Source organism: Vicugna pacos, chromosome 8 (genome assembly GCF_048564905.1).
Source record: "Vicugna pacos chromosome 8, VicPac4, whole genome shotgun sequence".
Lineage (NCBI taxonomy): Eukaryota > Metazoa > Chordata > Mammalia > Artiodactyla > Camelidae > Vicugna > Vicugna pacos.
In genome coordinates this window covers 72,553,801-72,568,251 of record NC_132994.1, presented here as the reverse complement: position 1 = coordinate 72,568,251, position 14,451 = coordinate 72,553,801, and the positions used below count along the sequence as shown (strand labels likewise).

The following is a 14,451-nucleotide window of genomic DNA, read 5'->3' as shown; positions in this document are numbered from 1 at the left end:
GGGTTAGTATTTTTAAAAATAAGATAAAAGAAAAATAAGAAAAAATAATAATTAATCAGGATTGTTAACTCACCTTCCTCAGCATTTTAGCAAATCCGAGCGCTTTGGAGGCTCTTTCTCTAGCCTCGTGAAACAGCTCCTTCAGGGCCCGGCTGATCTCTATGACAGACCTCCTGCAGAGGTGGTTGAAATCTAGTTAGAATACGTTACAGTACATCAAGAAATATGTAACAGTAAAGATGAAGCAAATTCCAAATACGTTAATAAAGACTGAAGATTTTAGAAGCAAACAATTACTGAGGATGTATTTGAAATATTCAGATGCTTGCTCCCCACTCTTTCTAGAAAATACTTGTATCTGTTAAATAAGTAGGGCATACTTAATAACCTTCAAATAACAATACACTCAATTTTCTAAAGATTTCATTAGGATAAATCTTGGAGTTTGAAACAATGGTCTTGACTGTCAGCTTATAATCTAACTAAAGAGGAATACATCCAGTAAGTGAGCTGGTGAATATTTAACAACTGGCAGCCCCCACAGTGGTGTTTGCCAATGTGCATGGTGTAAATTCTCTCATCACAGCTGATTTCAATCTCCCAGTGGGACATCACTGAGCTATGACCTGGGGAGAGACGGGCACAGTCGCTCGTGGGCTCTCCGGAGCCAGCACAGTCAGCCCCACACATCACTGCACGTGAATCCACTTTTTAGATCCATCCCGAGGGAACAATCAGGGCATTATAAGAGCCATTCTCTGGTTCACCATCTTAATTCTTGAATTCTCGTGTTTATTTTGAATCTACTATGTTAGCATTCAAAACTGCAAGGCCTTCTACAAACTGACTCATTCCATTTATCAGCTACTCGGTATTTTCCCAGCTAAGAATCTATGTTATGTGATAACATCTTTCTTTAATCCTGACATAAAGACATCCCAGTATTCTGAAACCTAAAATGTGTTTTCCATCAGATTTTGGAGGTGAGAGACAACATTTCTAGAGAAGCCGGTTCACCTGAGCACTTGCTAAAGTTGAATCATAGGATATCGCTAAAAACTGGCCACAAAATAGCTGTAAGACTGATACATACGCCACAAAAACAGCACTTTAGCATGGGTCAACCTAAATTCTAGCTGCACAGAGTCAGAGGAAACGCAATAGCTTAACAAGCCATGGTCTCACGTGCTTCAGCTTTAAGTTCAAGAGAAGGGGCAAGCTAAGCATAAAAACAACAAAATGTACCAGATGTCAATCAGATGTATTCATGGACAGCTCAGAGGCTTTAAAGGACAGAAACAATTATTTAATTAGACATTCCCGAACACGTGAATGAATTCTACCCTACTCATTTTTAGTCAACTTAAAACTACATCTTCTCTAAGGATGTTATTTTTATAAGGCTAAATAGATTTTATGTTCACCTTCAAAGAAAATTTCACATAAAACCACAACTAAGAGATCATACAAAAAGACAATACAGTAATAAATAAGCCCCTTCAGGTCTACTACCCAAATTCTTAGAGTCCAACACAATTTAGTTTCAACAAGGCTCACTTCAGGCTCATTAACAAGAGGAAAGATACACAAAGTAAGAAATGGGAGAGGAGAGAAAATGCAACTTCAACCTTATTTCATCTGAAGCACTGCCATCGTCAGCACTGGTCCAAAACTCTGCACAGCTCTCCTGTAAGCCAAACTCTAGAAAACTTCCTGTAGATTTCAGCAGCATTCCTGCGATGTCACTAAGGGAACAAAAACAACAAAAGTAAACCACAGAAGAAAAACCGTCCTTATTCTAATTCTTGAATGAGAAACCAAAAGATTCAGCTGTTTCAAATAGTTTAAAAATCAGTAACTAAGAATTTCCTTTTTATTTAATATAAAATCATAATAACTGTAAAAAAGGAAGAAATCTTGATTACGGAACCTGTGTTCTACTACCAGTTTTTCATTATAAACCTTAAAATCTTAAATTACTTTCATGTTAGCTATGTAATTATCACACAAATGTTATTTTCATCTTAAATGAATGTTCAAAATGGCATAAAATGGCCTCATACATATCTATGACAAAATATTTTTAAAAGCATTAATAAACTAAGTGATAGTGTAAGAAACAAAGTGAATCCCTTAAATGCAATTGTTTAAAAAGGTTCCCTCACAATTAGCTTTCATAGTCAATTGACATGAAATAGTCTAATCAGCTGATGCTTCATTAAGTACCCAAATACTAGGGTTAAAATGCAAACCCAAACGTACAAAATAAATCTGAGTGTAGTAAAAATTCAACAGCGGCTCATTGACCTCCACAACGAAAAGGAGTTCTGACCAGTAAAAGAGAGCAGGGAGAGCTACAACCAACACCAGGCGGGGCAGAAGGCAAGCGCAGGGAGCTGTCGGAGGAGCGACCAGACCAGCCGAAGGTGTGGTTTCAAGGGGCCTTGTGGGCAACGCAGGAGTGCGAGGAGCCGAGCAACAGTGGGAGGAGGGGCTCTGACGGAAGCGGGTGGATGGGGGGGAAGGAAAGGCCACAAAGAACACTGACTGTGACCACAGGGCATGAAGCAAAGGCATGTCTGTGAAAAGAAGCTGTCAATCTGAGAAAAGCAGAGGATTTGGGGAGTAAGCCAGGACAGTGAAGGCCTCGGACATGCTGCCTGTGTGATTGCCATTTGGTAGGCAAAGAGGGTGGGCCTTAAAAACAACTGAGTGGGAAAATGATCTGGTTAGAACCGTGCTTTTAAGAGCAGTAAGTACACAAGGATATCCAGGATGAATTTATTCAACAACTGCTCAGTATCCGTCATGTGATAACCGCAGTGAACGAAACAGATACAATCAGTCCGGTGGACAGAGAAGAAAACAAAAACAAAAACAAAAAATACATAGCATTTCAGATACTGACAAATGCTATGAAGAGAAATAACACAGGGAAGAAAGCTAAGGCATACCTGCCGGTAGCAATTCCAATTTTAAATATGGAGAAGATAGCATGTGGCCACAGACCTGCAGGAAGTGGGGAACTGAGTCCTGGGAATGACTGGGGGAGGAGCCGCCCAGGTGGAGGCGCCGGCCCAGCCCACGAGGCCCAGGCAGGAAGCCGCGGAGGCTGCGGGGCGCGCGGGGCAGCCTGGGGAGCCGAGGCCCGGGCTTAATGAGAGGCAGGCTGCATGGGGCCCGCGGGCCGCGGTCCAGGCGCTCTAACGTCTACTTGAGAAAGGAGGAGAGCCACCGGCGTGTCTGGAGCAGAGGGAAAGGGCCGACATACATTTCAACAAGATCACTCTGAGGACACGCTAGACAGGATGAGGGACGAGGGCAGAGGCCACAGCAACACAGTAAGGAAACCAGCCTGGGGGACGGAAGCACGCGTGGTGAGCAGAGGTCAGATTCAGGGTGTGTCTTGAAGGGACAGCCAGAAGGAATTGGAGGCAGCGGTGAGACAAAGAAGGGAAGTCGGGGTAATTCTAGGACTGGCGGAGCCTGGGAGAGACAGCGTGTGAAGCGGAGCGCGGCGCTGGCGTGGCGGATGCCTGGACGAGCAGCGGCCGGGCCCGCAAAGGCGCTGCGACAGCCCTGGGACTTCTCACAATCAGACGATGACGCTGAAGCCCAGAGACAGCACTGTACGGAATCAAGGTCAAGCAGCAGATAAAAATAAAAAGACTGGCAGGAGGGAACGAGGGTACAGAGAAATTATATATCATGAATTGGAAGTAGAAGCAAACAGTAACCTTTTTAAGAAATTTCTTCAACAAAGCCTGACAGCCTGAGAACACAAAATGCAAACAGAAGAAATTACAGGCAAAGCAGACTATGGAAAATTAGAAGGGGAGAGATGCTGAAAATGGCAGGGACTGCAGTTCCTGCAAGGCTGACTAGGAGAAGCAACGTGAAGAGGAAAACAAGCCAGATGGGGAACCTCGGCCTGGCGGGCCAGGTGAGATCTGAGACAAGACCAAGCTCACGATTCACTCAAAATAAAGACGGAGGACACAAAAAGACACAGGAAGAACTGGTGGCTGGGGCAGAAAAGTGAACACAGAATTCTGAGATGCTGAGCATGGAATAAAGGCCGGTGGAGTTGAGAATACTGAGTTTCGGGAAGTAGAGGAGAACTCTATAAAAGCTGACATCCTAAGGCCCGCACACTAAGGGGGCAAGGAGACGGGCTGGGTACAGAAAACCTCAAAGAAAGGAAACGGGAGAAATAAAACAGCTGAAGGGGCATGTGAGAGAAGGAGCAGCAGTGTCCAGAGCCAAGGAGAGGCCTGGTCTGCGTGAGCCAGAGCGGCTCCAGCAAAGACGCTGACCGGCAGCCCACACTCCACACACGGGCCTGCGCCAGGGAACCTGCACTCCCTTCCCAGGACAGACAGACAGGGGGCGCTCCCGGCCCCTGCGTGACTTTCCTTGGGTTACATTCCAATTATTTCACCATCTAGACATACTCAGTTCATAAAGAGATTCTGTGATTCGTATTACATTCCCAAAACAGTATCAGTGAAAACACGTACTTCGTAGGCTGCAGAAGTGCCCACCAAGACTGACACACAGGTCTGCGGGTCACCCCACTCGCCGCAGGCCCGAGTCCGCCCCCTTTTGTACGTAACCAAGAGGGCGCGCTCTCAGGCAGGACTTCTCGACTCCACAGCTGACGCTCTGGGTGGGTGATCTTTGTTGGGGGCCATCCTGGGCGCTGTAAGGTGTTCAGCAGCGTCCCTGGCCTCTGCTCAACGGACCCCAGCAGCACCTCCCAGGCAGCACAAGGGAACTGCTTCCAGACACTGCCAAATGTCCCGTGGGCGCATATCACCCGGGGTGAGAACCACTGCTTTAAGGAGACGGGCACACAGCAGCCAGGAATGACTGTCGTTCTCATGTAACTAAGCACTCAAACACGCACACCAGAACTTGTGAGCAACCTAGGAGAAAGAGGGGGAAAGGAAGGCAGGCGCGCTCAGGGGCACGACGGTTCCTACCAGAAAAGCTTTCCAGCCTGCGCTTCTCCTCCCCGGATGTAATGCGTTATTTCTTTGGTGAAATTCCACTCTTCTTCTAAGAGATTTTTTAAACTATGGGATGCTTGAGGTAATTGCTGTAGCATTTGGATCCAGCTTCTCATGTAATCAAAATATACCTTAAAACACAAAAACGTAAAAGGAGATATTTGAGAACAGGATTCAGCAAGTGACAACCTTCACCTCTGTTAACATGAAAGCTGTGAGCCAGAGGGCAACGGACGAGGGGCCACTGAGGCAGGCAGCTCCCAGAGAAGTGTCTCTCCATCACTGTTAACTGACGTCCAAATAGGATTTTTCCTAAACTGTGTAACTCTCCTCCTCGGCAACTTAACACATATGCACAGCCCCTGCAAGGTACTAAGAGAATAACTACACTGTACAGAAAAGTACAGTGAAGTTAAAAAGACAAAAATCACAGCACACGGAAATTTTCGTTACTAATATATTATGAGTATTATTCTTTGAGAGGTTGGGATCTCTACTTGTGGAATTACTTACGTTAATTTCAGACGGTATCTTACGTGTGACGAAGAAGAAACGAGCTCACTTCTTCCCACCATGTCGTCCCAACATCCAGATTCTTGTGATGCAATTTTTCAAGGCTTATGACATATAAATTACGACCAATAACCAAAATGCCCATCCTCCTGAGGTGGGCGCACCACAAGTCCTCTCACAACAGTTTTCCCTGTATTAAGTTCTTACTCTGATGTATCTGATGTTGCTTAGTAGGGTCTGACTATCAAGCAGTTTTTTCCAAGACCGGTTCACAACTGTAATATTATAAAACATCACTGTCTGTGGATTCTTTTACTGAAAAGATAACTTGACTGGGTATGAAGTATCTGAGTTACACATCCTCTGCCTCAGAAGCTGTAAGTAACGTAAGACGTTACTCCACTGCCTTCTCACGCCGCGTCATGTGAGTGTGAAGAGATGCGGCACCAGGCCAACCCCCACTCTCTCTGCTCCCTGGAAGGGGCTTCCTTTCTCTGCTCAGATGTTTACAGGACTCTTTCTCCGGTCTTGGATTTCAGTTACTTCACCAGGCTACATCTCAGGTTCACTGAAATGAATGTTTTGAGATACAAAAGTAACTTCCAGTAGGCAAGTATTTGGGTCTTTAGTTCAAGAAAACTGTCTCTGTTGTATCCTTGGATGCTTCTGGTCCTCCTCCTCCCACAGCTGAGTGTGTGGAACCTGCAGTTGGTGGGTCCACCCCCGTCTTACCCAAGGGAACAAGCCTCTGGCACACCAGGCCCGGGCCTCCCCCTCCGTTGCGGGGGTGCTCCGTCTCCTGGGCGTCCCTGAAACCTGGCTTCTTCCCAACCACCTCTCAAGGGGCAACGTTCCTGCAACAGATCTCAAGGGCTGCAGCAGCAGCACCCTCGTGCCCCACTGCTGCTTTCAAGCCCTTGCTCTGACACAGTCTTATTTTAAAACAAACCTGAAGAAACACCATGTCCCTTTAAGACTTGTATCATCAGATACACCATTGACGCCACCCCCTCCACTATCACCTGCTGATTTTCAACCGCTCCTCGTCAGTCGTCACACTCCAGCATCTGGTTTGGTCCTCTGTCCACCCGAGGCTCAGCACCACGCTGTGTGCCTTCACGTCACCCAGATGGCCCCCGCGCCATTCCAGTTCCGCTCCGGAGGCGTCACCTGTGACCTTGCCACTGCCCTGACTGCTCACAGCCCAACTCAAATGCCTGGAGGCTGAACCTCCTCTCCTCCTCCAGCTCCCTTGTTCAGCCACCACCTCCACCTTGTCCTCTTCTCTTTACCTGCACCTCCAGTCCCTGGGCTCCTCTTCTTTCTCCAATTCCCTCCTCTCCTTCCTGGCTCACTTCTCTCCTTACGCAGCTCAGAGTCCAGGCGTCCACCCTTCAACAGCACTCCCACCGGTCCCTGCCTCCTGTGTGGCCTCCTCACCCAGCCACCAGCCGCTGTCACAGCCCTGCAGCTAGGTACCCGGCTCCCCTCCCCGCGCTCCACAAGCGTCCCACGACAGGGAGGAGTCACTGCGCCACGCAGCCCCAACCCCAACCAGCACACAATGCTTCTGGTAATATCTCTGCCTCTACGCAACTCATTTCCCTCTCTCGATAACCACAAGTTAGCAACTTTTCCATTTTCCTCAAACTGCCATAACCCACCCTAACCCCTTCTCAGCAAATGATCTCACCTCTCGTCACAAAAAAAGAGAAGTCATTAGATACAAAAGCTCTCACTTTCCTCAAACAACAAATGCAGACCTACATCCTGTTACCCGCGGTCCGCCCCGCTCTGGCAGCAAGGGGGCCGCGCGCCCGCCCAGTCCCAGCGCTTGTGCTGAGACCGTCGCCTCGTGGCGTCCGAGCAACCCGACACTATCAGTGTTCCCTTTCCTCTCATGTACGTCTACGTAACTTTTTTCATCTCTTTCTCTTAACAGAATCAATACTAGAGACTTTCAATGGTCTTGGGCATCTTCAATTTAAAAAACTCTCATCGGACCCAGAGTCGTCACTATTCACTTCACTGCACAAGGGGAGAGCCAGCAACCACTCTCGATAACCTCCCCCGAATCCAACCCATCCCCAAATCCTGCCAACTTCACTTCCAGTGTTTCTTCTGAATCCTTCCACTTCCTTCTAACTTACGTTACACCAACCCAATCCGAGGACCAGCACGCGCACCGCTAGACCGGACTCCGCCGGCTCCCGCACAGGCTCCGGGCCCCCCAGCCTGCTCTTCCAACTGCAGCCGCAATGGCCCTCCCACGGCTTTCTTGCGAACCTTCGTTCCAAAGCTGCTTCCCAGCACAGAGGCTTTGCACCCGCTACCTTCTCTGCCAGGAAAGACATTCTTTCAATCTCTCCCTCTTTCGTTAATCAGAAAGTAAAGTGGCTTAAAAATATTTTAACAAATATCTCCCGGAATGAACAAATGTTAGTATTCAGTCATATTGCCTTTGGATAGCTTTTTAATAAGATGTAATCCACCACAAAGTTAACTTCTCCTTGGTTTCTTTCTTCATTTCTCTCTTTCCTCCCTCCTCAGAGGCAACAATGATGCATTTAGTATGTTGCCTTCTACTTCATGTTTTTAAAAATAATCTATTATATAAATTATAAAATAGTATTGTCTTGTGTAAGTTTTCAAACTTCTTACATAAATTGGACTGTAGTATACACACAACTTTCAGATAAATTCCAAGTGTCCCTTCCTGAGAGAAGCCTTCCCTGACCGCCACGCGTGCTCCAAACCCCCGTGGGGTCCACGGAAGACCCGAGCCTCTCCTCTGCTGCACTTCTCACCGTTGTAATGTTATGTCTGTACAATTACTCAATAGCCATTTCCCCTTCATTCTTAAGCTCCAAGAGGGAGTGTATGCTTTTTCCTGAATCTTCAGCACCTGGCATGCCTGCCTGGCACACAGCAGACACCCAATAATATCTCCAGGATGGAAAACTGAATCTTTTCTGCCCCTCTGCCCTTTATTCTTCTGCAGGAACAGGAATTGTATGCATCTGAGCTCCCCGTCGTATGCCTTCTACAACTACCACATCCTGTTCATCATTCTCATATTTTCATTCCTTTTAAATTATTTTTGTGTGGTTTCCTTAAATCCATCTATCACGTGCTCCTCCATCATATATTATTTTGTTGTTTTGGTTAATTCTAAGGCCAGGGCCAGGGCCAGGGCAATGAGCTAAGAGAACTCACAGCTTCAGTCTGGCTTTGCTGGCTCAAATACTCGCTAGTTGCTTCCTTGGACCCACATCCACAAGTCCCTCAGTGCTTCCAGCCAGAAGGCTGACGCAGCGCAGGGTGAAGACCCTGCAGCCACAGTCAGGCTGCACCGCACCCTGCGGGGCACTGCCTCCCCTCAGCCGTACAGCCTGCTCCTCACTCGGCAGTCTTTCCCTGCTCGCAGGGTGAGCCGCAGACAAGAGAAGTGTCTCCACTTGTGCCCCTCTGTCCTGCAGCGTGTCCTCCACGGGGCACCCCTGCTCCTCTCCTGAGTGTCCACACCCTGGGATGTCACAGCTCTAATTCACCCCTGGAGGGCCCTCCACCCCTCAAGCTGGGAAGAGTGCTGCTGTAAACAGTGTGACTGCCTAGCCAAAGGCCACTCCCTCCTTCCCGCCTAACAAACACACTGACTTTGTTTGGGTCCCCCAGTTCTCAAAACATCCCCTGCACTTACCCATCTAGCACATTTTGGGGCACAATTTTATAAACCACTGATACTTTCTAGTTCTTCACCTGTGAAACGACGGAGATGAACTAAGGGACGCTGTGCTCACACAGGTAACTGCCAGCAAAGCCAGAACCCAGTCCCGAGCATGGCCGGCTCTGACCAGCTGAGATTTGGGGACTTCGCTTAACCTCGGCTTCAGAAATGAAAATGGATGAACTAGAAGGCACATCTTGCCTGCCTCATTCTCATCCTTCCAGCTTCAGTGATTAACATGATAAAAAGGTGTGGCATGTGCCTTTGTAAAGCCATCTAAGACCCCTGGAAAGCAAAGCACGCTGTCTTTTTAAATTTCTAGTTTACTCATCCACAGAGGGCAAGAAAAATTAATTTTCTTGCTGTTTTTTATCATAACTCTTCAATGATAAAGAGTTTTCTGACATAAGGAGCATACATAGTATTTCAAAATACGTTCACATTTTACACATTCTGGACTTTCATGTATTCTCCCAAATGATTGGGAAGTAATTTCAGGCTCAAAATTATTTCTTAAAGTGTGCCACGTATAAGTCCCCTTCCCGGTCACAGTCTTCTTCCCATCCTTCTGCTAGAGGCCGAGAAGTGGAATCTTTGAATCTCTAGCTTCCATTAGAGCTAAGAGGCCATGTGACAGATCTGGTCAGTGGGATGCGGGGGGAATCTGTTGGGTGGGACTTTCCGGGGGCCTTTCGCTGCTTCCCCCGTGCCCTTCTCTTTCCTTCCGGCCTAGAAAGTGAGGTGGTGTCTGGAGGGGCTGTAGTCATCCCGGGCAGGGCACAGCGAGTGTCAGGTGAGGGTGGAAGCACTGACAAAACAACACTCCTACAGGCTTGCTGTCTTTCGCAAACTGGCCACATTACGTATGATCTGTGTGTACACTCTGGTGAACCTAACACGTACGTACTAGGGACTAACACTCCACCAGACATTACGGAAGACAAAGGGACTTCAATAAGAGCCCCTGGCCTGTGCCGCTTTCAGCCTAATTAGGGAAACCTGAGAAGAGAGACGTGGTCTATCACTAAGTATTAAATGATGCAGTTATAATTAGAACCACTCTAAGAGTTCAGAGGAGGTATCAAGAAACGCACATTAAAAGTGAAAACTGTCTGGAAAAACTTGAAAGTAAACCTTAAATGGGCAGCTAAGGAGGAAAGGCAACATCTGGAGCCAGAAGGAGTAACGAGAGCAAAGGACAGGTTAGAAAAGCACAGGCGAGCACAGCGTGTCTGAAATGACTGCAGCGCTCTTTGCGCGGAGGAGTAACAGTAAGTCTGCTCCTGCCAAATCACAGTGTTTCCAATTCTCAGATGCGCCAGGTTCTGCAGCTTCCTCGAGTCATCTTTACGATTTGGCTTCGTCACGTAAGGAGCTCCTGGATGTCTCCAGGCAGCTCCATCTCAAGCCTTTGTGCATCTCAGCACCCACCACTCAGGTGGTGGCGTCCACTATGCCCAGCTCTCCCCGGACCGAGTCCTCAGCGCTCACTGCTGACGCCCAGCGCACGCCCAGCAGGTGTGACAGAGGGGCTGATGACAGATGGCTCAACAAAACAGGGCCAGACTAGGATTCTACCTCTAGGCCATTCTGCTATGAGATCCTACTATTAAACAATGAACTAGGTTAAGCTCTGTCAAAAATTCTAACTTAAAAACCACTGAAGATTTTTTAAAATGTGGATTTAGGAAAAACAAAGTTAATCTAAAACAAACATAAAAACATGACCCCCTCCTTCATACAGACACACAGACAGACAGACGTGAGGACACCCCTCCGCACTGTCCTGACCATCAGCATCTTGTGCAGGTCCTCCTCGAAGGCGTCGATGTTGCAGTCGGTCTTCTCCAGGTCGTCCAGGACCTCATGCAGCATGAACTGGTAGTACTGCTTCATCAGAAGGCCGCCCTTCAGCACCTCCTTGCACTCCCTCACCAGCTGCAGGGAATGGGCACAAGCTCAGTCATTTCACACGCTCTGAGCAAATCACTGACCGGTTTTCACGCCCTTCCCACTGAAATCCCCAGAACACTCAGGAAAGGGGAACCCTGCCTCTGAAAAACCGAAAATACTTTCCAGATTCTTTATCAGTTCATTTTACATAAATATCTTAGTAATTTCAAGTGAATAACAACAAATAAGTGAAAATGAAAGTATTTAATATTGTAGACATGAACATACATAGAAAATACTATATAGCTAGAAAGCTGATCTTCTAAAATATATTCTCCTACAAATAAACTTTCAGAGAAAATAAATTCCACAGAAAAAGATCTATTCTACTAGTTTACATTATAGGACAAGGGATATGAGAGAGAAATTTCCTTGTGAACCTGGTCATTTTCAACCAAACCACAACAAAGATTCAAATACACTTACACCACACAGAGCATGACAGCCAAAGCATAGTTTACCCACTGTGATTTGTGGCTTTTACCATCAAAAAACTCCAATAATCACAAAAACAAACAATATTAATCTGATGAAATTACATGGGAATCAAGGAGGGAAAATGTAATAAAACAAAAGGATGAGTAAAAGCTAAACGTGTCGGCCCAGCAGGTTCTGTGAGAGGGAGGGAAGCTGAAATGCCAGGACCTGGAAAGCCTCTCATTAGCAACAGGCTGGGACAGACGCTCTCTCCACAGGGACTGTGGTGCAAGATCACAGTCACATTCGTTTTAATACGTATTAATCAAAACACAAAAGGAACCACAGTGCCGCTCCTGGGAAAGAAACTGGTACCAACTTCCTAGAATCACAGATACGTGACTCACTAGTTAATTTTTGTTTTATACTCAAGCAAAAGTCAGAGATGCAGACTAAAACTTACATGCAAATATATTTATCATGATGTTATTCCAAACAATGGGGATTAAGTAAGTTATGATACACTTACACAGCAGAGCATTATCGTAGCCATCTGAAGTCTTGTTTTTGAAAAATACTTAAGGTGAAGACTCATATATTCTTTTCTTTCCTTTTTTTTTAACTTATATGTGTATGAAATATGCACACACAGAAAAGACAAATGGATAGAAATACACCAAAATGTTATAGTGGTCATCTCTGAATGGCAGAGTAACAGGGTAACTTTCATTTTTGTATATCATTTTCTGTATTTTTCAAACTTTCTAAAATAAACATGAATCACTTTTACAAAAAGAAGTAATATTAAATACTTTTATTTTCACTAATTTATTGTTACTCAGTTGAGGTTACAGAATATTTACATTTTAAAAACAATTACCCACAGTAAGAGAGCACTGGCTAGAGTTAAATCTATTAAAAAGTGCTTTCTTCAAGTCACACAGACACAGATTTCTATGTTAAAGATGTCATTTAGGTGCTAACAACTCAGTCCAAATGCATCAAAGCCAAAATTTCTATTTAATTTTTATCCTAGCAATGCTACATTAATCTAAGTATTGGTTTTTCACTTTTCAGAATGTTTTAACATAAATTACTGTTTAAGTGCCACAATAGCCCCATTAATAAAAAGTAAACTCCACCTTGTTTCACCAGTTTATCATCCCTCCCCCTCAACAACTTGCAATTCAAGGTGGTCATCACTGTCTAAACCATACAGCTGCTTAAGCAAACAGAATGTCCCAACACCTCCACCCTGCACACTCTAAAGACATTTATCTGATTAAAAAAAGACAAAAGAAGAAATTTAAGGAACTGAAACTCTCTCTTACGATTGAATTTTAAGTCCCCAGTCTTCACAGACGGGTGATAACAGGAGAGTCATATCCGCACCATACTCTCATGTCCTTTTAGAACAAGGAAGTGGAAGACAGTAAGGCTGAACCACAGTCTTACCTTTGAAGACTGCATGTAAAAAGAACATCTGAAATTACCCGAAGAAGAACAGCTTAAAAACCCGAACATTCACTCGTTTTTCACTATTGGCAACAATTAGGGGGAAAATCCTACAAATAAAAATTATCAGCCTATAGAAAGATACAATAATGCTCAATATTTTTATACACTCTTTGAAACAAACCTGCTTAATACTCAAGAGCGATGGTTCTCCAGCAGGTCTCTGTTCCAATCTTAACTTGAGACATTCGTGTATGACGTTCAGAAGGACTCGACAGAGGACTAAGAAGGCAGGTTTGAAGGAGGGTAAATCCATGGACTTTAGTTCATCCCAAGACACAGTGCTGCATTTCTGCTCTGAGGAAGGGGGCGTCCTGGACAACTGCACATAATCTGAACCCCACATGGGATCCGGAAATTCAGAAAACTGTAACAAAAATTCAACAAAGGTTAAAAGAGCAAACAGGAGAACATCCTCAAGTTGTAGTTATAAACTATTATTCTCTGTAACTTGCTTACAAACCCATACAAATCATAATTTTACAGTAAAAATTATCTTTAGAATAATTCAACATTTTTGATAGATCCCAAGTTTTAAAAGTACTAGAAAACCATAACAAGAACTAAAATGAAATTATAATATTTTTATCAAAAAATATAGATAAAGAATCAAGCTCATCTTTTTCATCATACATTTATCATATTTAAAATTATCAGAGCACTTAGTTTTAAACTTTTATACAGTATTATCCACAAATACCTCTAGGCTGAGAAAACCAGAGAATTATTAAATTTGAGAAAAGAACAAAACCAGGTAGCTATTTGTGTAAACAAAAAAAATTAGTAGGTTCGATCAATTCTTTTGTCCATTTGTTCTCCTGAGCTATATACCAAAGGAGGCTGAAAAAAAAAATTCACAAAATTAACCTGGCTGGTCCCACTCAAATATCTGTTCTCTGATATTTCCTGGGATTTGGACCGTCCCATAGATATCCCCATTCAATTCCTTACATTTTCCCCATAAGACAGAAGCTTGGCACTTTTCCAGTGTTGCACCTCTGGCAACACCACCCTGATCCTGCCTTCCTGTTTTATTGGGAAAACTGAAGCCATCAAAATTTGAAAATCTCAGGGAGTGGGGCATGGCTCAGTGGTAAAATGCATGCTTAGCCTGCACAAGGTTCTGGGTTCAATCCCCAGTACCTTCACTAACCAAAGGGGGAAAAAAGTCACTTAAAATTACATCTGCAAAATTTGAAAATCTCAACTTCTCTTCAACTTAAATCACCAATTACAGTTATTCTGCCTCCAATTGTCATTCCTATCTGTGCTCCCTGTCATTTAGCTAATGCTTAACTGGTCTCCCCCATTCAC

At 45.0% G+C, this 14,451-nt stretch overlaps 1 protein-coding gene across 3 annotated transcripts in view; it reads right to left on the bottom strand.

Moving 5' to 3' along the window:
- The window catches only part of MAP3K4 (mitogen-activated protein kinase kinase kinase 4), a 102,582-nt gene that overhangs the window by 28,548 nt on the left and 59,583 nt on the right, over positions 1 to 14,451 (bottom strand). For all 3 annotated transcript variants that reach the window (XM_072966132.1, XM_072966131.1, XM_072966133.1), the window contains exons 4-8: positions 13,262 to 13,504; positions 11,044 to 11,190; positions 4,986 to 5,143; positions 1,629 to 1,745; positions 74 to 173 (exon numbers count right to left, since the gene is read on the bottom strand). In XM_072966132.1, coding sequence (XP_072822233.1) covers positions 74 to 173; positions 1,629 to 1,745; positions 4,986 to 5,143; positions 11,044 to 11,190; positions 13,262 to 13,504 — 765 coding nt within the window. The remainder of the gene's footprint in view (positions 1 to 73; positions 174 to 1,628; positions 1,746 to 4,985; positions 5,144 to 11,043; positions 11,191 to 13,261; positions 13,505 to 14,451) is intronic.